This window comes from Oncorhynchus mykiss, chromosome 27, assembly GCF_013265735.2.
Source record: "Oncorhynchus mykiss isolate Arlee chromosome 27, USDA_OmykA_1.1, whole genome shotgun sequence".
NCBI classification, from domain to species: domain Eukaryota; kingdom Metazoa; phylum Chordata; class Actinopteri; order Salmoniformes; family Salmonidae; genus Oncorhynchus; species Oncorhynchus mykiss.
This window is the reverse complement of record NC_048591.1, coordinates 13,339,707-13,366,073: the sequence shown is the minus strand read 5'-3', so window position 1 is coordinate 13,366,073 and position 26,367 is coordinate 13,339,707. Positions and strand designations below refer to the sequence as shown.

At 44.4% G+C, this 26,367-nt stretch overlaps 1 protein-coding gene across 1 annotated transcript; it reads right to left on the bottom strand.

The window, feature by feature from the left end:
- Window positions 1–763: 763 nt before the first annotated feature.
- On the bottom strand, window positions 764–13,345 carry LOC118944728. Its single transcript, XM_036965267.1, has 4 exons — window positions 12,934–13,345; window positions 9,574–9,847; window positions 6,661–6,866; window positions 764–3,364 (listed from the first exon to the last, which is right to left on the bottom strand). Exons 2-4 carry the CDS (start codon window positions 9,833–9,835, stop codon window positions 3,269–3,271), a joined length of 564 nt encoding a protein of 187 aa, XP_036821162.1. The 5' UTR covers window positions 9,836–9,847; window positions 12,934–13,345; the 3' UTR covers window positions 764–3,268.
- Between the last annotated feature and the right edge of the window lie 13,022 nt (window positions 13,346–26,367).

Sequence of the window (26,367 nt, the reverse complement as noted above, 5' to 3'; positions counted from 1 at the left end):
CAGACCAGCACACTGACCATCACACGCTAGTCACAGTCCCCCATTCATCCACCAACAGGAATCAGGTGACAAACCACAAAGAGTCATTGGTGTGATAAGATCTTACCAGTATAATAGAGTAGCAGAAACAGTAGACCAGTAAAAGAACATAACCTGAGATTGTTCTTTAATCCAGGGCCATGAGGATAAAGTACTTTTGAACCAACTGAAGTCATTGTATTAACCTTGCGCTGCAAAGCTCCACTATCCTTTTTATCACAGACAATCATATCATTCTGTTATAATCTTTATTTTAAAGGCCCAATGCAGCCATTTTTATCTCAATATCAAAGCATTTTTGGGTAACAATTAAGTACCTTATTGTAGTTGTATTAACTTAAAATGGTCAAAAAGAAACAAAAATAGCATCTTAGCAAAGAGCAATTTCTCAAGCAAAGGTTTTGTTTGGACTGTCTGGGAGTGGTCTGGCTCGAGAACTAGCTGTTATTCACAGGAAGGTTTGGAACTATTTTTCTTATTGATCTATTAACTCATTTACTGCCTGGTGATGTCACCTGGCAGGCCAAATTTCCCTCGAACCAAAACAGGCAGTCTTTCAGGCAGTCTTTTCAAACAGCTCTTACACTAAAAGGGCTGTATTATAATTGTCATAATTTCAGAGTATTAATCCAACCTCATAGTGAGAAGAAACACATTTTTGACTGCACTGGGCCTTTAATAAATCTGATAATCTTACAAAAGAATACAAGCCAAAACAAGTAAATAGATTTCATATCTTTATTGTTAATAAGGAAACAAATCTGTACAAAAATTTCATGTAGAAAGTTCAGTAAAAAAAAAAAGTCAAAAACAGCAAATTTACACTGCATGAAACTGAGAATGAGATTCCCACAAAAAATGTGGTGCTACTTTACAGCAGTGCGATCCCTCTGTGAGAGAGTACATTGGAGAATGGAACCACAAGAAGTCACATAGTCGCCACAGGAAGTGAACCACGCCACGGCACACACCACAGGATGTCATGAGGCTGTCACAGGAAATGAACAACACGTGCTCCGAACGCTATAGGGGACGCCCAGTTTCCCACAGAAAAAAAGGTGCTTGGTTATTCTCACAGGTTCTTTGCTTAAAGGTGTAATGACATTGCAAAAAGGGGCTCCAAAAAATAAATAACCTGAACTGAAAACAAAGCATAGACTGCAGTAATGTTAAGGCTTTATAATTGATACAGTATGGCAACACAGAAAATAGGATGATCACAGTTGTATCCATCAGAACGTCTGTTTCAGGTTTACATGGCAAGTTGGGACTGTTAACCTCTTGGGTTCAAGGTTAAAACTGTAGGCTTCAGTGAAGGCTCAGTTTCTCCCACTTGACATGCAAACGTTCTCAACTGATTTCAACCACTACATTGCTTGTTGTTGTGACCTCTTTCTAGACATTTGGACACATGTTGTTCCTCTTTGTAATGCTTTGAATTGATAGGGACAGTTGTTGGTTCACAAAAAATGGTTGGTGTTTCTTAAAAGCCCTGATTTCCTGGACGCTTTGAGATAAAACGTTGTGTACAAACTGACTATGGAAACTTTTTAATGGAATGCCTTGGCAAAGACAAATATCAATGCTCTAACACGGTTGACGGTTCGCCCTTTGTGTAACTGGGGATGAACTGACTGGTCAAGTTATTCCAGTCTATTGTCAGATATTTATCTTTAAGCTTATTCAATCCTCATTTTATGGGTTCTTGGCTTTCAGATAGATTTAGAATTAATTTTTTATTAGGAATGAATGAAAAAAAAAACTTATTTCACACAGAAAAAGTCCATACAAATTGTATTTTTGAAAACGAAACAAAACGCTACAAAACGTGTTTAACGTCAAAATAAAGAAAGGTCTTCAGTTTCTTCTCCCGAACTACAATACATGTATTATACAATTGAGGGGCAATTTGATTATCATTTAGTAATCATGAAAAGATAAACATCCAAGTCATGTTTTAACCAGAAATACCATCTCAAATCCACTGGATTTAAATACACTAACTGCTTCCAACTGTTGATCCAAAGACAAAAACAACTGCACACATGGCAGATTTCAAACACAAACAGAGAACTTACAATTTAAGTACGTTTAAAGCTAATTGAATCTTATCCAATGATAACAGGTCTTCACGATGGCTTGTTACTGGCTCCTCCTATCCACCTCCAAACCAAACCACCATCTCCCAAAACAAATATATACAAACAATTTAACACTGGTAATAATAGAGGGATTGTCCGACAGTGTTACAGCTCAACTCAGAGCCCCCAATAGAAGTGATGGTCTGGTAACTGGCTCATATAGTGTTCTGTGTGTGTGTGTGTGTGTGTGTGTGTGTGTGTGTGTGTGTGTGTGTGTGTGTGTGTGTGTGTCAACCACTGCTCCATCCAGGGTCCCACACACCAACCACTGATTGTCCTGGTGATGGGAGCGATAGAAAGGCACAGAGAGGTCAATGAAATGTATTCAGATTTGAAGGGAAGAGTAGCATACATTTCAATTTATATACACCACTACACTCTTAGGAAAAAAAGGTGCTATCTAGAACCTAAAAGGGTTCTTCGGCTGTGCCCATAGGGTTCTCCCAATGGGGACAGCCGGATAACCCTTTTGGAACCGTTTTTACTAAGAGTGTACTGGCTCTGTTTACCAAGTCAAGTTGGTCCTGTCTGAAACTATAGGCCGACCTCTACAGCAGATCCCATATAGTATATCGCTATAACTTATCCCAGCAGTAAGCTTGGCTCATCCAGCGATATAAACTGATTCGTATTAACCATAGTGTGACTTACAGGGGATTCTACACAGGCCCCTCAGTACCCGCATCAAGCCATGCTGTCGAGCAGTTGAATTGCTCATTCTACTGTACCATGACCTTAATTGGAAGAAGTTGTACACACACATACAGGGGCCATAGCCTCTCCGCCAGGTAAAGCCCTCACGTCGCCACCACACCACACATCAGTGTGCTTCACAGTTTACAAGAAAGGACAGGAACACACACAAGCCCACACGGTCTGGGAGACCAACCTGGGTCAGAATGCTTCATCAGGAGCTGTCCCAAAGAGAGATTGAAAAAAAAAAATATATATATATATATATATACACAAGATGTACAAAAGAGACTAAACAAAAGGGGTTTGTCCGATCCAGCGGACTGAGTCCATTCTGAAGCAGTCTGGGATTGGTCCAGTAGGGAGCTCCGGCGTGTCCAATCCCTAGGGTCAGTCTATCTCAGTCGGTACAGAATGCTGAGGGTATCCGAGAGGAAGTTGAGGACTCCTAGACATAGGCCTCTCCAGTCCTGCCGTTGGGGGATGCCACCCTGAGAGAGAGAGAGAGAGAGAGAGAGAGAGAGAGAGAGAGAGAGAGAAAGAGAGGGGAAATTAGTCCTCCCAAAATAATTGTGGCCTTTCAGTCTTGACGCTTGTTCAAATGAACATTTGTGGACAAAGTGACATTGGCAAACCATGGATATAATGAAGAGTCTGACTCTGAGACAGTAAATAAGGGATAGAGGTTACATTGTTGATGATTGCAGTGTATCACCACACGGACATAAGTGACCTAACACTGAATTGACTTAGCTCTCAAGATATATTTAGAATAGCTTGGGTCTTTACAAACATCTGCAATTTCACCAAAAAATGAATTTAGAAATGCCATAGGATAGCATCCACTGTCCCCTGCTTTAAGAGAAAGCCTATATCATAATGATAGGATGTTGTGGCTATGTGCAACCACTATTACACAGTTTATTACTTTCTAGATCCCATACTTTTTAATGGCTTTAATATCCACTTGCTGGAACAGCTGAGATGTTATCGCGTGCGAGTCTATCTGTGTGGGTGTGTCTGTCTGTGTGTATACGGTGCACCTGGGTGGAGTTAGGCAGTCTCAGAAAGACACTGTCTGCAAAACAGAGCCAGGAGAGGCGACACATCGCCCGTCAACAGCAGCTTTGAGTCACTCACTAAAAATAACCCTGCTCTTTAGTAGGAGAGAGAGAGAGGTGAAAAAGAGAAGACGAGAGAGTGTGTGAATGTGGGAAAGAGACAGAGAGAAGTAGTGAAAACCAGACACTGACAGACAGAGAAAAGTAATGAAAACCAGACACTGACAGACAGAGAGAAGTAATGAAAACCAGACACTGACAGACAGAGAGAATTAATGAAAACCAGACACTGACAGACAGAGAGATGCTAGCAGAGAGCTTAAAATACACAAAGAAATAGAGGAGAGTTACAGCTCAGACTCAGAGAGAGGGAGGGAGAAAGAGGGGAGAGTTACAGCTTTGACTCAGAGAGAGGGGGGAGAAAGAGAGGAGAGATACAGCTCAGACTCAGAGAGAGGGAGGGAGAAAGAGAGGAGAGTACAGCTCAGACTCAGAGAGAGGGAGGGAGAAAGAGAGGAGAGTTACAGCTCAGACTCAGAGTGAGATGGGGGAGAAAGAGAGGAGAGTTACAGCTCAGACTCAGAGAGAGATGGAGGAGAAAGAGAGGAGAGTTACAGCTCAGACTCAGAGAGAGATGGGGGAGAAAGAGAGGAGAGTTACAGCTCAGACTCAGAGAGAGATGGGGGAGAAAGAGAGGAGAGTTACAGCTCAGACTCAGAGAGAGGGAGGGAGAAAGAGAGGAGAGTTACAGCTCAGACTCAGAGAGAGGGAGGGAGAAAGAGAGGAGAGTTACAGCTCAGACTCAGAGAGAGATGGGGGAGAAAGAGAGGAGAGTTACAGCTCAGACTCAGACTCAGAGAAAGGGAGGGATAAAGAGAGGAGAGTTACAACTCAGACTCAGAGAGAGGGAGGGAGAAAGAGAGGAGAGATACAGCTCAGACTCAGAGTGAGAGGGAGGGAGAAAGAGAGGAGAGTTACAACTCAGACTCAGAGAGAGGGAGGGAGAAAGAGAGGAGAGATACAGCTCAGACTCAGACTCAGAGAGAGGGAGGGAGAAAGAGAGGAGAGTTACAGCTCAGACTCAGAGAGAGATGGGGGAGAAAGAGAGGAGAGTTACAGCTCAGACTCAGAGAGAGATGGGGGAGAAAGAGAGGAGAGTTACAGCTTAGACTCAGAGAGAGATGGGGGAGAAAGAGAGGAGAGTTACAGCTCAGACTCAGACTCAGAGCGAGGGAGGGAGAAAGATAGGAGAGTTACAACTCAGACTCAGAGAGAGGGAGGGAGAAAGAGAGGAGAGATACAGCTCAGACTCAGAGTGAGGGAGAAAGAGAGGAGAGTTACAACTCAGACTCAGAGAGAGATGGGGGAGAAAGAGAGGAGAGTTACAGCTCAGACTCAGAGAGAGGGAGGGAGAAAGAGAGGAGAGATACAGCTCAGACTCAGAGAGAGATGGGGGAGAAAGAGAGGAGAGATACAGCTCAGACTCAGAGAGAGATGGGGGAGAAAGAGAGGAGAGTTACAGCTCAGACTCAGAGAGAGATGGGGGAGAAAGAGAGGAGTTACAGCTTAGACTCAGAGAGAGATGGGGGAGAAAGAGAGGAGAGTTACAGCTCAGACTCAGAGAGAGATGGGGGAGAAAGAGAGGAGAGTTACAACTCAGACTCAGAGAGAGGGAGGGAGAAAGAGAGGAGAGTTACAGCTCAGACTCAGAGAGAGGGAGGGAGAAAGAGAGGAGAGTTACAGCTCAGACTCAGAGAGAGGGAGGGAGAAAGAGAGGAGAGATACAGCTCAGACTCAGAGAGAGATGGGGGAGAAAGAGAGGAGAGGTTGAGAGGTGGGAAGAGAGAAAAACAGAGTAGAGGAGGACACGAGGTAAGAGAAGATAGAGAATCACTGACCACACAGAGAAAGAGGGGCACAGTAGGAGAGGTCACAACACAAGATACAGGGAAAAAAAGCCCTGAACAAGAGAAACGGTAGAATGGTGGTGAGTGAGTGTGTGTGTGAGTGTTTGTAGTGGACTATGACCCTCACGTCCCTGTGGTTTAGTCACCCCTCCCCGACCCCCACCCCCTCCTAAGCAGGCCTTTTGTTGTTACTTGCGCTAAGGAAGTCCTTTTAGCTAGCCTGCCTGTAAACAACATTTCCCAAAATCCCCTGTCCTTCCACTGTTACCAGACAGCAGGGCAAGAGCCAGTTTAACCAGGGCAAACAAAACATTACCAACCTGATCCACAGACCAAGGGCTTTATTATACTGGAATAAACCTGACAGTTTATTATGTGTGTGTGTGTGTGTGCGAGCTGTCTGCGTCACGCGGAAAGGGAATGTTCGGCTCGGCAGAGGCATGTGAGTGAGTGAGCGCTGGAGTAGGGTGAGGTCAGCTGTGTTTGTCTGCAGAGGGGGAGGCAGGTTGCCGGGTGCCGGGGGGGGAAGAGATTACCCTGTGTTTACTCCTGCGGCTGCCTCACTGACTGGCTCCTCACGCGATACAGCCCAGCAGGGGGAGGGGGGGAGGGGGGGAGGGGCAACTGGAAACTGGAAACTGAACTTCAGTCACAACACTCCCAGCTCATGGATATCAGATTGATCCATTTACACCACTGACACACACACACCGACTTACACATGCACATTTAAATTGAAAACAACTACACATTTATCAGAACTCACCAAACAATACACCATCTCATAAACAGATCATTCGTGTGGACATTCGTCCTTACCATTCTCTGGAGGATCGTAGCGTTCAAGTCGTCGCCGATTCTCTTGAGCTGGTTGGCCACTCTTTCCACCACCTCGTTGTCCAACCGCGGGTCCGCTACTCCAGGGGCTCTGTGCTGGGGAGAAGCCTGGGGAGAACGCTCTCTCTGGGGCAGCAGGTCAGGCAGGGGATCCCTGGCTGTGGTGTCCTGGAGCTCTCTGTCTGGGTCTGGGGAGAAAGAACAACACGTGTGCCATTACTGCCTCTGGCAGACAGCTGGACCTCCATAGCCCACCACGACCATCTCTGAAACACAATATCAACTAGACTATATCAAAGGCAGTGCAGACCAGGCTGAATCAGGTCAAGTTTCGGTAGGAGGCAGATTGTGGATAGTCTGCTGGCACATAAAACATGTCTCCTGTATATTGTTGTTTGTCTAGTAACAAGAATATGATCCAAAACATCCGCTCCGTCACCCCAAAATGCGATCCCCACCCCCCCGTCCTCACTTCTCTGGCTCCATAAGAGTCTTAGGTGTCTAGAAACAAGCATGTCCTCTGGTCTAAACCATATAGACTACAGTCTTAATGGTGGCTAGGCTGCTTAGCAACACAGACCCATTGTTTAATGGGTAAACATGTACCCACCCCCCCCCCCTCCCCTCCCCTGCCCCCAAAGCACCCCTCTTTTGAAAGTCAAACTAACAATGAAACCCCCCCACCCCTGTCAGACTGTTCAGACTAGTCTTGAAGAGTTTTTTAAATCTTGGGGGTTGCCACCGTTAACCCTGTATTTTCCCCTTCAAAATTAGAATGTAATCTCCTAATCTGCTTAATAAGTCTAGAATACTTGTGTTTGTGTACTACAGTGTTTGTTAGAAGGAGGAGCTCCTGTCTACTCTGTATAGATTCAGAATAGGATAAAGCTTATTTGCATAGAGGTAAAAAATGCAATTTTATTACCCTCTTATTACTGCAACGCAAACCGACGACACTGAAAGTACTGTGCGCATCACTGCCACTGCCGACCGTCATCGAGAAAATACATTTAATTCAATTCAATTCAAGTCAAGTCAAGTTTATTTGTCATATGCACAGTATACACGGGTGTACACAGTACAATGAAATGCTTTAGTGACCTTATACAAACTGTGTCGCTGTGTCAAGATTCAAAGACACTTCAAATTAAGTGGAGGGAAAAAACTCTGCGCATCCTATGAACGGGTTCCGTCCAATTTCCTCCCAAACCCCACTGTGTTTGTTCACAACCCTGACAGAGAGCTCCACAGGAAGCAAGGCTCCTGGCTACAGCGGGATTTGTGTCGCTGTCATGAGTATTTTCTGATCCTTAAGATGCAGGTGACTAGAGAGCGAGAGGAGAGAGAGACAGACAGACAGAGAGAGAGAGAGCGAACAGAGCCTGACAGAGAGCTCCACAGGAAGCAAGGCTCCTGGCAGAAGTGGGATTTGAGTCGCTGTCATGAGTATTTTCTGAGACAGAGAGAGAGAGAGAGAACAGAGGAACTCTGGCTTGTTGCCAGGGTAACTATAAGATGGTGCTCCCAGAGATGGAATCAAGCCATTGGTGGACAGATTCAGGGGCTAGGCTGGGATAGGGTGGACAGGCTGGGGGGCGGGGTGGGACCAGTCTGCCCGGGGACTGGGGAAGAGGCAGTGAGAGCCAGAGAGCGCAAAGGTGGGAAACACAAGGAAGGGGAGCGGCTGAAAGAGGGATTACAGAGGAAACAGAAATGGTCGAGTAGAAACAGCGGCGGGTCTAATAGAAGGAAACGGGGAGAGAGAGGGTAGGTTATGCCTCTAACCAAGGAGGGGAACAGACTGCTCACTCTATGGGAAGCTGTGAGCAGGAGACAAGTCTCGACATGCCACAACAGCATTTGACTTACAGACAGAAAGAGAGTACCAGAGAGAGATACTATTCCAAACTATTCCTTTCAGTTGCAAAGCCACGTGCTCAAAATGCTTCCCTCGCCCCCTAAGTAGCTCCGTAGCCCAAAGCCTGCAGCCCTAAAATCCTCACATGCACACCAATACCACACCAGTACAACCCTGAACTCTTCTCTGACAAGATTCAGAGAAATAGCCTAATCCACACTTACCATTGCAATAAATTACCGTGACAATACCCCACATACTGTAGCTTGTGTCCGTTAAAACATAGGCTAAACTTTCCACTCCTGTCAATGGATGTGAAGCTCCTATTCCAGATGCAATACTCTGACTGCCTTCTTCCAGGCCCCTCCCCTCATTGGTTTCCATCTCAATTGTTTAGGTTTGTTTACTATTTCACAAGCATGGACACAGCAGATCAAAGGAAGTGCATAAAACAGCAGCAAATGTGTAACATTCGGTTGAGAGCTTTCTATCTGGGTTCCAAGGGCAAGCTTCTTAGGTCATACTAATGGCAATCTAGGTAAAGCATCAATAGGTTAAGGCTATATAAGGGAGGATGCTTAAAGGGCGCATTTTCTGCACTGCTTGTATTTACATCCTAAGGTGATGTACTTGGTGGAAAATTAACAGGTGAGGAACTTCACTTAGATGTACAAGCATCAATGAGTCGTACAAGTACAATAACAATCACATTGAAGTCTATTGCTTCATATGCAAAATGCATCTCTATTTCATCTACTTTCCTTTTCGATCGACTCACACATTCCATCACACAGTTGAGGGGGAACTTTCCCATCCAATGCCACTGCACTGGCGTGCGAGCATGGTGTCCTTTGATGCTAGTATTTCCTCATAGCAGTAAGCTATTCAGAGCTACCATTTGTAATCCTATTCTAACATGACCATGGTTTCTGCCTCAGTGGCTTACCATTTAGGCCTATGCCTAAGAACTGTGTATTAGCAGCAACACACACTACATGAAACATCACAGTATCCAGCAACTAGTAGTAATAACCTACCTGTGCTTGCTCTTGTGGAGGTGTCCAGTGGATGGATACTGGGGGGTGGGGAGGCTTCTCTCTGTGGCTGGGGGGGCAGAGAGCCCTGCCTGGGCTGGGTGTCCATGTTGGGGAGCAGTTGGCAGGACTGGTGGTATGCAGCCTGGAGAGGGTTGTTGCTGCCACCAGGCCAGGTGTCTGGCCGCTGGACCTCCATGCGGCAGCTGTGTTGTCTGCCCCGGCCATGGTGGTCCACTCCACTCTCCGTCTGGGGGCGGGCCATACCAGGTGCAGTCTGTTGATGTTTACAAATGCATAACAAAATTGTAATAGACATTGACTGATTGCCCCTTTTACAAACCGTTGACACCTGGTTACTATGAGCGGTGAATGTCTGTGTGTAAAGGCATTAAGCTGTAAGATAAGGCATCAACATTCTAAATGGTCATTCTAGTCCCAAGGTTTGCCAAAGTATTCATCGTCTTGTCTTTTGCCTCCCAACTTAAATAGCGTAGCCAGCAATACACTCCTATGGCAAATGTGTGGTGTACAGCGTTCAGCCAATCAGGTTGCACCTGTCTGTTTTTACCCCTGCTGTACACAATGTCCAGAAGTGGCTAGCCACCCTAGCATGGTAGTGGAAAATTGTGTTTTATTAAGACAGTATACACATTTTTCTGGGGGGGGGGGGGGGGGTTCGGCAGCCCTCATATTAAATGGAGTTGAGGAAACCGACGCCTTTGCAGCCTGATAAGAGTATGTTTACGTACGAACCGGTCACTGGGGACATGAGTGTATTACCAGCTGGGCTGATTGCTGTGACTGGAGGTAATACCAGTGATTTATATATACACTAGATGACTGATAGGGTGCGCTGTATTAAAGCCACCATGTCTTCATCTTGGCACTCCCACATCGTTGTAATAATATATTTTGGAAGATATAGAAATGCATTTATTAATGTCTACATTAGTTTTTTGCCACATGTATTCTATTACATACACCTTAATGCATACTTAAAATTATATTAAGTGGGCTAAATATAAAAACCCAAAAATAAATATGTATTTTTTTTTTTTCGAGATTACTAATGCTACTACAACAAAAAATACTTAAATAGATGTACTTTTGTTCTTGATGCATTTAATTGAAATACTGTAGAATTCCATTCATTCCTACAGACTGTGGTGTGTATTCACAGATGCCAAGGGAAGGCAGGCTTCACCCAAAAATGTCCAAAGAAAAAAGATAAAAACATATCTCTGTCTTCATAATTTTCCTTCAATCCGCAAGAGGCTGACTGTATCTCACCAGAGAAAGCATTCGAGCAAGTGAAACAGCGCCCCTCTGTCTCTGTATGTGTTGGCCATCTATCTGATTCTGTCTGGTCATAAAGAGTATGACATTGTTATAGAGCAAACAACGCAATTATCACAACACATAGGTTTTAATAAATTATGGCTTTTTTTCTGACTTGGTTTCACCAGTGATTTTTACTCATGCACCGCTACTGATGGAGGGCCAATATGGCCGACCGGTGTCTTCAAAGCCTCTCAATGACCAATACATAGGATCAGCAACCCAGGGTTTATATACATCATTGGGTATGACACCACGTCAGGAACAACTATGCCCTAGGGGTTTCGGTGCTAGGGTCATTCATAATGCAGCGCTGGAAATTTCTCAGAACCATATATCACGCAACATTTTACATTAAATTGTGTTTAAAGGTATAAGCTTAAAATACCTAGTTCCACGAGAAATATAAATTGCCTTAGCATATGGAGGTCCAGCGGCCAGACACCTGGCCTGGTGGCAGCAACAACCCTCTCCAGGCTGCATACCACCAGTCCTGCCAACTGCTCCCCAACATGGACACCCAGCCCAGGCAGGGCTCTCTGCCCCCCCCCCCCCCCCAGCCACAGAGAGAAGCCTCCCCACCCCACCAGTATCCATCCACTGGACACCCCCACAAGAGCAAGCACAGGTAGGTTATTACTACTAGTTGCTGGATACTGTGATGTTTCATGTAGTGTGTGTTGCTGCTAATACACAGTTCTTAGGCATAGGCCTAAATGGTAAGCCACTGAGGCAGAAACCATGGTCATGTTAGAATAGGATTACAAATGGTAGCTCTGAATAGCTTACTGCTATGAGGAAATACTAGCATCAAAGGACACCATGCTCGCACGCCAGTGCAGTGGCATTGGATGGGAAAGTTCCCCCCTCAACTGTGTGATGGAATATATATATATATAAATATGTATGTTTTCAAACAGTGACCCAAGGGTGGGCTACCTCTCAAAACATCGTTTTTTCCCCTCCCTCCTCGACGGACAGTTGGACCTACCTACCCATGTGCGTTATGTGTCCGCTAGATGGCAGCCACTACGCCCTCGTGAGCGCGACGGTTGTTTATAAACAAATCCAGAAGCCGATTGACATGCGCTCCTTCACACTACAGCGCGCGCCAAACTCTGTCAGTGGTAACACACACAAAAATGTTTGTCCGCTTGTCACTATTGCAACGCTTGATATCATTTTTTGCTCAACTAATACATGTATTTACGTTGTAACACGCAAATCGTATCATTCCTATCCGACTCAAAATACATACAACGTTTCACACGGAAATGATGAAGTATGGGGGAAAAAAAACATTGAAGGTGGATTGTGATGCGCAGGAGAAACAGTTCCACTCAACACGGGTCTGCCTCGGTCTAAACTTGTTGAAATACTGCCTGTTACTGTCATGTAATTGAAGATGAAAAAACGCTCAACATGGAATAAAAAATATGTGAATTCCATATCTCTAAGTTGAACGTGGAAATGCATCACTGGGCTTCTGTCATGTGTTATCTTATCTGTTCCTCTCCTCCACACAACCACTAAAGTTCACACATCAAACTCATGACCGCCAAGTGTGTAAAACAAGACACCACAAAGGATTTTGCGAAAGCAGCAACCAACAAGAAGATGCCACTTGAATATCACACCAACACACTTTTTATCTTACAGGAAAACCCCATCCGTACCGCTGACTCCTACCACGTCAATCATTTATTTTCAAAATATTATGAAATAGCTACAGTGATTGCGTCGAAAACTATCTTCTGAAACTACTACGATTACAATGTAGCATGCTAGCTATAATATCCTAATTTGACGTGTCAAGTTATTTTGACAGCTAGCTAAATCCACAGCCGAAGAACCCTTTTAGGTTTTAGCATATTTTTGTCTAAGAGTGTGCTATAGCTAGCTATACATAACAGCTCTATCTTGATACGGTAGCTAACGTTAGCAGCCTGTCAAAAAAAATCCGCTCTGCTGTAGCCAAGTCCTGCAGCATCACCAAAACATTTGCTCATTTTTAAGACTTACTTGATGTATCTGATGATTCGTGATTACTGTAAATCTGTCTGTAGTTGAGGCACTGTCGATTGCTTGTTGACATCAGAATATGTGTCCAACAAGCTGTTTGACTCGCGACTTGTCCTTGCGTTAGATGTTGAAGAAAGTCCACTTGTAGTTTGTGACATTCCACGTTTCCCACTACGATTGTCAAAACAGTCAGCACATACAAGCCGTCTAGTCTTCTTTTATTCCACGGAAATCGATGCTTATCCAACCCGTTTTCACGGAGCTATGGTCCAAATGTTGATTACAGGGGAGACTGTTTCATAGTGGTATCACTTTGCTTTCACTCCCGCGGTTGCCTGTTTCGCCACGCCCTCTCCACCATGCATGACAACATGTCCTGACATGCACCTCGACTAGAGAAATGTTGCTGCTCTGTTTCAATACCCCGGACAAGACTATAAAGGAAGAAACAAAACACCTTTTTGCCCAACCCTGCCCCCTTCCCGCCCCTTTTGCTTTCCTGTGAGTTTACCACATCTGTTGCAGCTGTTGTGTTAACGGTAAACAAAGTCTGGTTGTATAGTTGCTGGTGCCTCGAGCCCATGGGTGCAAGAATCTGTAATACATTTTAGCCTGTTTTATGCATACATTGGATTGTCAACAGCATATCAGTAAATCAGCAGCAGCATCATTATCAATGCATGCCTTTGTCAGACCATCAAATTATTGTTTGTCTCTTTTGGTGTGTTGTGAAGTTGAGATGAGGTATGAGGACAATTGACTGTATATGACAAGGGTTCAAAGTGCCTCTGCATTGCATGTTAAAACCCGTTATACATGACATAATACGTTATAACCTCGTTATAACCATGGGCTGAAAAGTACAATAACACAGAAGCATACATTAACAATTGTGGAGTGGGCCTATTGGACAGTTGGTTGAATGACACTCATAACCTGTCACATTGTTAGGGGAGGTCACCCATTGAACACCTTTTCTTTATCAATTGCATGTTTGTTTTTCGAGATTAGATCTTTTTATGATCACACATAGGGGAACAATATACTTGTTTGTTTTACTTACATCATGTTTTTTCTCTCAATTAATCTGATTTAAATTTGTATTTTTGTGTGGGGAAAAACTACGTTTTAGGGGAAGATTTACCCCCAAAATGTATTTTTTTCCATTTTCCATTTGGATAACTGCAATGATGCAATTGAAAATGGTATTTGTAACCTCTTACATTAAAGACACAAAATGATGCAAAATGATGACTAGGCCTATGCAGCTAATGCTTTGATGTTGTAAATAAAATCCTTAAACCCCCCCCCCCCCCCAAATAAACGAAAACATGCCCAAATTATAATATGGGATTAGGATATGTTTTGTCAAACACTGAAATCCAGTTATGACAAATCGCCTAATCCGGGGGTATTCAACCTGCTTGTTGATACTGGATTAGAGATATTCAATTGTAATCTTTCTGTCATTTTCAAATGACACCACAATATACAATTTATATAATTGAAGGCCCATTTTTTGTGTGGTTGTTTTGGTTTGTTTGGAAACATTTTGCAGATTTAGGATCTAAGGGTTTGTAGCCTAGGCTTCATTGCATGTTCAATATCATAGCCTATGTCTCTATAGCCTATATACAGTGCCTTGCGAAAGTATTCGGCCCCCTTGAACTTTGCGACCTTTTGCCACATTTCAGGCTTCAAACATAAAGATATAAAACTGTATTTTTTTTGTGAAGAATCAACAACAAGTGGGACACAATCATGAAGTGGAACGACATTTATTGGATATTTCAAACTTTTTTAACAAATCAAAAACTGAAAAATTGGGCGTGCAAAATTATTCAGCCCCTTTACTTTCAGTGCAGCAAACTCTCTCCAGAAGTTCAGTGAGGATCTCTGAATGATCCAATGTTGACCTAAATGACTAATGATGATAAATACAATCCACCTGTGTGTAATCAAGTCTCCGTATAAATGCACCTGCACTGTGATAGTCTCAGAGGTCCGTTAAAAGCGCAGAGAGCATCATGAAGAACAAGGAACACACCAGGCAGGTCCGAGATACTGTTGCGAAGAAGTTTAAAGCCGGATTTGGATACAAAAAGATTTCCCAAGCTTTAAACATCCCAAGGAGCACTGTGCAAGCGATAATATTGAAATGGAAGGAGTATCAGACCACTGCAAATCTACCAAGACCTGGCCGTCCCTCTAAACTTTCAGCTCATACAAGGAGAAGACTGATCAGAGATGCAGCCAAGAGGCCCATGATCACTCTGGATGAACTGCAGAGATCTACAGCTGAGGTGGGAGACTCTGTCCATAGGACAACAATCAGTCGTACATTGCACAAATCTGGCCTTTATGGAAGAGTGGCAAGAAGAAAGCGATTTCTTAAAGATATCCATAAAAAGTGTTGTTTAAAGTTTGCCACAAGCCACCTGGGAGACACACCAAACATGTGGAAGAAGGTGCTCTGGTCAGATGAAACCAAAATTGAACTTTTTGGCAACAATGCAAAACGTTATGTTTGGCGTAAAAGCAACACAGCTGAACACACCATCCCCACTGTCAAACATGATGGTGGCAGCATCATGGTTTGGGCCTGCTTTTCTTCAGCAGGGACAGGGAAGATGGTTAAAATTGATGGGAAGATGGATGGAGCCAAATACAGGACCATTCTGGAAGAAAATCTGATGGAGTCTGCAAAAGACCTGAGACTGGGATGGAGATTTGTCTTCCAACAAGACTGATCCAAAACATAAAGCAAAATCTACAATGGAATGGTTCAAAAATAAACATATCCAGGTGTTAGAATGGCCAAGTCAAAGTCCAGACCTGAATCCAATCGAGAATCTGTGGAAAGAACTGAAAACTGCTGTTCACAAATGCTCTCCATCCAACCTCACTGAGCTCGAGCTGTTTTGCAAGGAGGAATGGGAAAACATTTCAGTCTCTCGATGTGCAAAACTGATAGAGACATACCCCAAGCGACTTAAAGCTGTAATCGCAGCAAAAGGTGGCGCTACAAAGTATTAACTTAAGGGGGCTGAATAATTTTGCACGCCCAAATTTTCAGTTTTTGATTTGTTAAAAAAGTTTGAAATATCCAATAAATGTCGTTCCACTTCATGATTGTGTCCCACTTGTTGTTGATTCTTCACAAAAAAAATACAGTTTTATATCTTTATGTTTGAAGCCTGAAATTTGGCAAAAGGTCGCAAAGTTCAAGGGGGCCGAATACTTTCGCAAGGCACTGTATGCATTAATTTAACACGTTTAAGTATGATAATTGGCAAGACATTGTAGCCTATACCCGCAGTCAAAAGAACCATAAAGTGAGTATTGGAAATCCCCTTGTCTTGTCCTTTAACCCCAGATGTGAAACATGTGACTGTGCGACCATTGTCCCCAAAGCTCAGCTGCGGGGCGCCCACTGTGAGGGTTTTGTTGTGGTGCCTAATCAGATGGAAATTGCAGATTGTCTCGAGACCCCCCATAGTAGATTGGAAATGCCCCTTCCACCAAAAGGGAAATCCCCTCACAGGTACATGTCCGGGCGAACATCCCATCATGGGCAAATTTGCTTGACATCTTGGCAGTTTGCACGACTCATGAGACATACCACCAGAACAGAAGACAATAGACGTGATTGTCGCCCAACTCTCCCCACATTGCCATACACCTCGTTAAATGAATTGAGACATTATCTGTATGCATATCCAGGAATGAAATACAGACAGATCTTAGGTCATCTCATGTAATTAAACATCGTAATTAATTGAACGCTGAATGATTTATTAATTTAGCCATTCTTGGTCAGTCATAATCATTGTGTATTCACACATGAGTGAATCCTGCTCTAGGGCTCTATTCCACTGATACAGACACAATGTGAACATTTTGACTGTGATGCACACGGAATGCTTTTCGGGAACTGAGACCTCATAATCAAATGTGACAACAAGCTGTCAACAATGTAATTGTAGGCCTATATAATTCTGCTGTATGCTGTGCGGTGCCACACTGATGAAGCCCATACTGGTAGATGTGATTGGTGTTCTGTTACAGGCTGCATCATGTGTTAAGCGAGGGCACGTAACTTGAGTGAGGCCATGCAACTCAAATGAGGGCATGATAGCACCACAACCACATGCGCTCATTTATCTGCCCTGTCTGTTTACCTGCACATACACACTCCTTAATAGGTAATTTACACCTCTGTGATAGTGACAAGCATGCAAATGAGATCATTTGCTTTGTACTGAGTTATCTTCCTGTTGTTTTCCCCAGGCCCACTCTGTTCTGTGCATCATCATTGGGTCATCTTGACCCCAAGTAGACCCAACATGTCGAGTTACAGTTTATGTCAAATTGACATCCAAAGTTGTCCCCTTTTCCCATTTGAGCTAACCCTAATCTTAACCCTTTCCCTAATCTTAACCGAATTCTCCAAACCTGCAACTTTAATTATCCTATCCTGCTGCGGAAAATTCTCCTAAACTGCTACGAAAAGTAAATTCTGACATGAACTGTATACCATCTAGTCAAAACTCTGTAGGAGGGCCAGCAGTAACAGGTGTCTTAATGCGTCTTTGGGTCGCGCAATATGAATCCCATGTATTATTATTATTATTATTATAGGTGTTACAGGTGCTGAGAAGGAGTCATAAACTTTCTCCGTTAGGTGGGAGGGTGTCAGGGGGCAGCCTGCTTGAATGTCACAGCAACCAGATCAAGTCTGCCAGTCCTGTGAGGAGTGTGTGTGTGTGTGTGATTTGTGTGTATTTGTATCAGTCTGGTAGTAGTAACCAAAACAGAAGGCCCCAGCACGTCTCCCCACACATTGTAAGCCGAGCCAATGTTTGCGTTGCCACAATGACATCATCCATTATCCACCCCCCCCCCCTTCACACACACCCTCCCCTTTTTTTCCAACTCAGATGGGAGACAGCAGAACCCTCCACCCCCCTCCCTCCCACCTCCATTTCACAAATTACTTTTCATTGCTGCTGCCTTAATTGGCTGCTAAACAGGCACAGTTGGGGCCAATGGGATGCCGTGGGGTAAACAGCTGCCTCCACACGTAATGTATTGGCAGGGTGCTGAGAGACAGACCTGAGACCTGAGCAAACCATCAGCAGGTAGCACCCCTACCATGGGGTCACTGTAGCAACCATGGACTACACTATTGTGTAGGAGACAGTGCATGATAAACAAGCTTGCATAACTATTTAAGCTGGTGTTCCAACAATTGAACAACATTATAACAAGGTAATAAGAAATAAGCTACTTATGTACCACATTCACACTTTGATTCTTTATAGGAAATCTTTAGCACAGAGTGTCATTTGAACATAAATGATAGAAACTGTAAATTGAAGATAATGCAACTCCGTGGAAGGTCAGTTCCACTCCAGAACACGCCTCCGTTCATTATTTTCCATAGAACGCATAGCTCCTCATTGATTATCCCGTACATATTGTGTGTACCAAATGTATATGTTTTAGTTTTACAGATGTATAAACCACCTTAACAAATGAAACGTGTAGGCTAACAGAAAGATCGACAGGACCAATGACATCCTCTCTCATCCCAAATTAAAATTGAAATGGTGCATATGTCTGTCTCTGCAGTAACTTCATCAAAATCTTATCTTATTGGATAAGGTTGAAGAAACCATGGCCCCCTTGACAGCAAATACCAAATTCAGTTAGGCCCTTTCAGAAACAAAACAGCTAAATCTATTCTGAATTTCTGTGTGAATTCAGTATAGTTCATGAGTATCAAATATACAAATATATATATATATACAGTATATATATATACATATTTTCTCTCTTTAAAATTGTATATACACTTGCAAAATTAGCAAGTGCTTGACACGTTCTGACCTTAGTTCCTTTGTTTTGTCTTTTGTTTTAGTATTTTCTGTTTTCTGTTGTGTTTCTGCACCAGCCAGAACTGTTTTCGGTCATTTCTCTTTGTTATTTTGTTATTTCCGTGTTCATCTAATAAAAATGGACACATACCACGCTGCACCTTGGTCCTCGCCTTCTTCCACCGACGACGGCTGTTACAGAACCACCCACCAAAAAAGGACCAAGCAGCGTGGTATCGGGCAGCAGCGATCTCAGGACTCCTGGACATGGGAGGACGTTTTGGACGGCAAGGGTTGCTACACACGGGAGGAGATCCTGGCTGGAAGGGATCGCCACCCATGGGAACAGGTGGAGGCAGCCAGGAGAGCGGAGGCAGCATATAATGGGAGCCAGCGCTTTGAGGGTACACGGCTGGCAAGGAAGCCCGCGAGGCAGCCCCAAAAATGTATTGGGGGGTGGCACACGGGGAGTGTGACTAAGTCAGGTAGGAGATCTGAGCCAACTCCCCGTGCTTACCGGAGAGCGAGAGGGACCGGGCAGGCACCGTGTTTTGCCGTGAGGCGCACGGTGTCCCCGGTGCGTGTGCATAGCCCAGTGCGGTACATTGCAGCGCCTCGTATCGGCCGGGCTGGAGTGGGCATCGAGCCAGGTGCCATGAAGCCGGCTCAGCGCATCTGGTCTCCAGTGCGTCTCCTCGGGCCGGTGTACATGGCACCAGCCTTACGCATGGTGTCCCCGGTTCGCCAGCACTGCCCAGTGCGAGCTATTCCACCTCGCCACACTGGCCTGGCTACGGGGAGCATTCAACCAGGTAAGGTTGGGCAGGCTCGGTGCTCAAGAGCTCCAGTGCGCCTTCACGGTCTGGTCTATCCGGTGCCACCTCCACGCACCAGCCCTCCGGTGGCAGCCCCCCGCACCAGGTTGTCTCTCCGTCTTCTCCCTACAGGTGCTCACGCCTGTCCAGCTCTGCCAGAGCCTTCCTCCTTCCCAGCGCTGCCAGAGTCTCCCGTCTGTCCTTAGCCACCAGAGCCGCCAGACTGTCCTGAGCCGCCAGATCCGCCAGTCTGTCCTGAGCCGCCAGAGCCGCCATTCTGTCCTGATCCGCCAGAGCTGCCAGTCTGTCCTGAGCCGCCAGAGCCGCCAGAAGCTGCCAGAGCCGCCAGTCAGCCAGGAGCTGCCAGAGCCGTCAGTCAGCCAGGAGCTGCCAGAGCCGTCAGTCAGCCAGGGGCTGCCAGAGCCGTCAGTCAGCCAGGAGCTGCCAGAGCCGTCAGTCAGCCAGGAGCTGCCAGAGCCGCCTGTCACGCCGGCGATGCCGGAATCGCCCTTCTCTCCGGCGATGCCGGAGTCTCCCGCCTGTCTGGCGCTGCCGGAATCGCCCTTCACTCCGGCGCTGCTGGAATCTCCCGTCCATTCGAGACCCGTGGCTAGGGTCCCCAGTCCGAGGTCGGTGGCGAGGGTCGCCGCTCTTAAGAGGCCACGGAGGTGGTTAAGGAGGCGGAGAAAGACTATGGTGGAGTGGGGTCCACGTCCCATGCCAGAGCCGCCACCGCGGACAGACACCCACCCAGACAGGGCGTGAGTTGAGTGGGTTGTCTATGTTAGTTTGTCTATGATTTTCTATTTCTGTGTTTGGCCTGGTATGGTCCTCAATCAGAGGTAGCTGTAAATCATTGTCCCTGATTGAGAACCATATTTAGGTAGCCTGTTTTCTGTTTTCTGTTGTGTCTGCACCAGCCAGAACTGTTTTCGGTCGTTTCTCTTTGTTATTTTGTTATTTCCGTGTTCATCTAATAAATATGACACATATTACGCTGCACCTTGGTCCTCACCTTCTTCCACCGACGACGACCGTTACAGTGCTCTAATGTTGCACCCCTCCTCTATAATGTAAATCTCATGCATGTCACAAAAAGCAGTGACTGACTTTTTTATGACTGTTTGTGTAGGCTAACCCAGACATGACTTTATGTTGAGGGCCTGTTGCATTGTATGACAATTCATGAAATATGTAAAGTGATGCTCCTGTTTGAATAGGGCTTTAGTGATAAAGAGGTGTGATGCTTCCTGAACAACCATTACATCATCATCTTCACCCAGGGCTGGCTGGACAGATGGCTCGTGGCCCAGGGGGGTCAGCTGTTCCCATCATACCCTCATGTGACTCCTTTAGTCCTACAATGCCTTGTTATCTTAAGGCTGTGGAACACAATGTGAAGGAATGCACATCTTCAGCAATCCACATGAGATTCACAGACTGCTTCCCCATGCGCTAGCAAGGCTGAAACCCAGGATTAGCAATAGAAACTAAATTCAAATGTCATCTTGTTCATCATAAGTGTTGGATTTTATGCCACAAATTGATCAATAAATGTGTTCTCTCATAGTAAATATGAGTATGCTATTTTAATTTATCCTAAAAATGTGTCAGACAATACAGATGTAAGATCATAATTTGAGCCAGTTTGTTACCACAGAAAAATATCCTGCAGCAACAGGAAATGTGAATTATTATGTGGATTGTTGTAGGGGTTGATACATTGTTCATTAGGGCAAATCAAATCTGACACTTTAAAGTGGAAATTTCAAACTTCAGGAGCATTTTTAAACCTTGAGTACACTACAAGTTTCTCAGAAAAATGAGTGATCAAATTAAGACCCTACATCTGTATAGGCCTTTTGCTTAGTGTAGAACAAAATTACCCTATTTCTTGGCTACTCAGCATCAGCAGCCCAGCAATGCAAACCACTACACTTTTTCCTCCCTCCATAGACTCATGGGTTTCCATATGGACTCTCAAGGGCCTGTTGTTTGCCTATCACAACAATTAGGTCATCACCAGGTCTCTGTTGGGTTGCTCTGTTTACAGATCTCAGAGAGGTGGTAGCCATTGCACAGCAGTAATAGGACACCCTTTCGCCAGTGACAGGTCCAGGGTCTTGGATCGTGGGTGGACAGACAATATTACAGTCTGTAACAGAATTCGACCAAACGTCATTGTCTGTGTCAACAGATCGGTCAATACAAACCTGTAACTGATTCCTCTCCTCCTCACTCTCTTGAAGTATTGACGCAGTGATACCAGGATCAAGTTGCATGGTGCCCTTATAAAATGATTAATACACAAATCTTGCATGCAGTGTTTTTTTTTGCTTAACAATGGGATTGTTTCTGTGTGTCACACAGGGCGCTCACAAAACTCCAATTCACAGTAGATGAAATGATCAACTCACTTTTTTTAGCACTGATTTTGCTAATAGCTACATTATTGAGGAAAAATGTACTTACTATGATTGAGATACGTGGTTGTCCCACCTAGCTATCTTAAGATGAACGCACAAACTAAACTCAGCAAAAAAAGAAACGTCCCTTTGCAGGACCCTGTCTTTCAAAGATAATTTGTACAAAATCCAAATAACTTCACAGATATCTTCATTGTAAAGGGTTTAAACACAGTATCCCATGCTTGTTCAATGAACCATAAACAATTAATGAACATGTACCTGTGGAACAGTCATTAAGACACTAACAACTTACGGTAGGCAATTAAGGCAATTAAGTTATGAAAACTTAGGACACTAAAGAGGCCTTTCTACTCAATCGGAAAAACACCAAAAGAAAGATGCCCAGGGTCCCTGCTCATCTGTGTGAACATGCCTTAGGCATGCTGCAAGGAGGCATGAGGACTGCAGATGTGGCCAGGGCAATAAGTTGCAATGTCCGTACTGTGAGACGCCTAAGACAGCCCTACAGGGGGAAAGGACGGACTGCTGATTGTCCTCGCTGTGGCAGACCATGTCTGTAACAACACCTGTACAGGATCGGTACATTCGAACATCACACCTGCGGGACAGGTACAGGATCGCAACAATAACTGCCCGAGTTACACCAGGAATGCACAATCCCTCCATCAGTGCTCAGGCTGTCTGCAATAGGCTGAGAGAGGCTGGACTGAGGGCTTGTAGGCCTGTTGTAAGGCTGGTCCTCACCAGACATCACCGGCAACAACGTTGCCTATGGGCACAAGCCCATCGTCGCTGGACTAGACAGGACAGGCAAAAAGGGCTCTTCATTGACGAGTCGCGGTTTTGTCTCACCCGGGGTGATGGTCGGATTCGCGTTTATCGACGAAGGAATGGGCGTTACACCAAGGCCTGTACTCTGGAGCGGGATCGATTTGGAGGTGGAGGGTTCGTCATGGTCTGGGGCGGTGTGTCACAGCATCATCGGACTGAGCTTGGTGTCATTGCAGGCAATCTCAATGCTGTGCGTTACAGGGAAGACATCCTCCTCCCTCATGTGGTACCCTTCCTGCAGGCTCATCCTGACATGACCCCCCAACATGACAATGCCACCAGCCATACTGCTCGTTCTGTGAGTGATTTCCTGCAAGACAGGAATGTCAGTGTTCTGCCATGGCCAGCGAAGAGCCCAGATCTCAATCCCATTGAACACGTCTGGGACCTGTTGGATCGGAGGGTGAGGGCTAGGGTCATTCTCCCCAGAAATGTCCAGGAACTTGCAGATACCTTGGTGGAAGAGTGGGGTAACATCTCACAGCAAGAACTGGCAAATCTGGTTCAGTCCATGAGGAGGAGATGCACTGCAGTACTTAATGTAGCTGGTGGCCACACCAGATACTTTGATTTTGACCCCCCCCCCCCCCCCCCCCCCCCCCCCCCCCTTTGTTCAGGGACACATTATTCAATTTCTGTTAGTCACATGTCTGTGGAACTTGTTCAGTTTATGTCTGTTGTTGAATCTTGTTATATTCATACAAATATTTACACATGTTAAGTTTGCTGAAAATAAACACAGTTGACAGTGAGGAGAGGACGTTTCTTTTTTTGCTGAGTTTATAATTATTGTAGCTATGGATAAGCGCGTCTGCTAAATCAGTGGTTACCAAATGTCCTTTTTTAAAGGAACTCAGTCCGTCTTTCAATTTACTTTTGACAGTTATAATAGTAGAATGCACAAGGTGCAATTTCTAAATTTGGTAGTGCATCATCAGTTTTCCTTTGGTCATGTCAGTCATTGCAGACCTTAGAGAGCTATTTATAACTTTTCAGAAATGTCCAGATCAACTATCCCATGTCCACTAACGCTTTTTAGCTAGGTGTTTAGGCACATAGATTTTGTTGTAAGGTTTGAGTCACTCAAAATATCACATGAATACACATTAGACATGGCAAAATGTATAAAATTGCAAGAAAATGAACTTTAAAAGTGCAAAATATTCACTGCACACCATGACAAATGTGTAGAATTGCAGGAAATAAGCTTTAATTAAACCTGCAATATTTTCTCTCCTCCAACAAGAGGGGTGTGAACAGTTTGTGTCATGAACAATTATGGTGCCCATAGAAATAGACCTGGCGCGTGTGCCTCTGGATGTTCCCCAATGCTGGAAGGAGGGCTTGAGTGAAAAAGTTTGGGAACCCCTGTGCTAAATGACTAAAATGTAAATATAATATTGGCATACATCCTGGTGTTCAGTGCATCAGTGCATGTAGGGTAAGATGGTTGATATATTGTTATTAGGGGATTAACTCATTGGTTTCTTTGTAGGCTACACTTTCTTGACAAACAACTCTCTAACATATTGCACCTGAGTCATAGTTTCTGCCATAGAAAAGACCAGAGGCACCATGCCTGTAGGGGCATAAATTGATCAAGATTGGGTTTAGCTAGCCTAGACAGGTTCCCAATCTCCCAACCTCATAAATAGCTACCAAGAAGCCATTTCAGCCTACCAAGTTAAAGTAGCTGGCTTGGCTAACTATCTTAGCTGGCATGCCTGCTGGCAAGGTAGACTTCTGTAAAGCAAGCAATAAATAAATGTACTGAATAAAACTTACATTCCTTTCAATATTTTACTCAGATTTGAGCAGATATACAGAGTAGCATATTTTGTTTCAACCAGTCAGGAGGATACATACAGCTCAAGAGGTATGCTTAGATATGCTTAGATATGCAAAAAAATATACATATTTTTTAAGATAGAATTAAGCATAATGATTACGGCTCTAGATTGCATGAAAAAGCTGTTTCAGGTGTTTGAATGGTTCCAATTTATGGCCTGGGCGTAGCACCCCTCCAGACCAGCCACCAGACGTTCTCATGTACTTTGTGCCCCCTCAGATTTTTGGGGTGCATTTTGGGGTGCATGACACCCCTGAAAAAGACCTCTGCTGAATGAATCTGCTGAATGCATCGCATTATGATTGGTAATCTCGAATTATGCGCCCCCACAACAGCAAGCGAGTGAGAGAAAGAGGTACCATATCTCACCACGGATTGTTTTCCTTTGATAAACTCTTCTGCCCAGAAACAGGGTATGGGCATCAGTGGCAGGGAATGAGCGATTGGTTGGAACTGCGCGCGGCGGCAGTCCCCGCATCCCTTGCCATGGAAGCTGTCTGCAATTTAACATCAACCGACATCAAGGTTTCCATTTGTCTGCCCGCATATTCAGGGGATAGTGACACATGCACCTATTTTTTAATTGTTAAGGACCAAGTGTTTCAATTGTTCAAATTGTTTCCGTTCTTATAGACCTACACATTATTGTTATTTAAAAATCGTATATTCCCGTTTCACCACAATTACACATTTTGTTTCCATAATTAATATTTGGCAACATGTGGCCAGAAGATGATCTCATATGTTCATAGGATCTATTTGAAGGAATTGACATGTTAAGGGGGTGTTATGTTGCCCTGTCCCTGACCCAGTTAAGTAGCTTAATTATAATGCCACTGACTCTAATAAGCGAACATGTATAATAACCATAATAAACTGATGTAGACTACCAGACAACCCAGGAATAATTTATGTATTTTTTTATTTGGTAGACATTGTCGCCTCCTTGTGGATTTGGCAGATGTAGGCAAACTATCTGCATTTTCACTAATGTAAATCATTATCAAACATAAACTGCTATCCGTTCATTTATTTCCAAGATATATAGGCAATTTTTATCCGATAATATAGCCTACATTTCAGGTGTATAGATAAGTTATTTTCAAGATTATGGAGACAGATTTTAAACATTATGATATGCTTACTGTCTCTTTAAAAACTGTGAAAGTTTCACATTTTGCAGGAAGTTTATTCATTTATTGTTTTACATTTAACCTTTATTTAATTAGGCAAGTCAGTTAAGAACAAATTCTTATTCACAATGTTGGCCTATACCAGCCAAACCCGGACAATTGTGCGCCGCCCTATGAGACTCCCAATCACGTCCGGTTGTGATACAGCCTGGATTCAAACCAGGGTGTCTGTACTGATGCCTCTCGCTCTGAGACGCAGTGCCTTAGACTGCTGCGCCACTCAGGAGCCCTATTATTACAAGAAATGAATATACAACAGAGTGGGGGAGGAGGCAGTAGTTGTACAAATCCGGAAACCAGGGAAGGACCCAACGAGGCCAACATGCTATCGGCCAATAGCTTTAACATCACATGTATGTGAGATTATGGAACGCATGATTACGGAGAGGCTAATTTACTTCCTGGAGAGCAGGGGGCTAGTATCACCACATCAGAGTG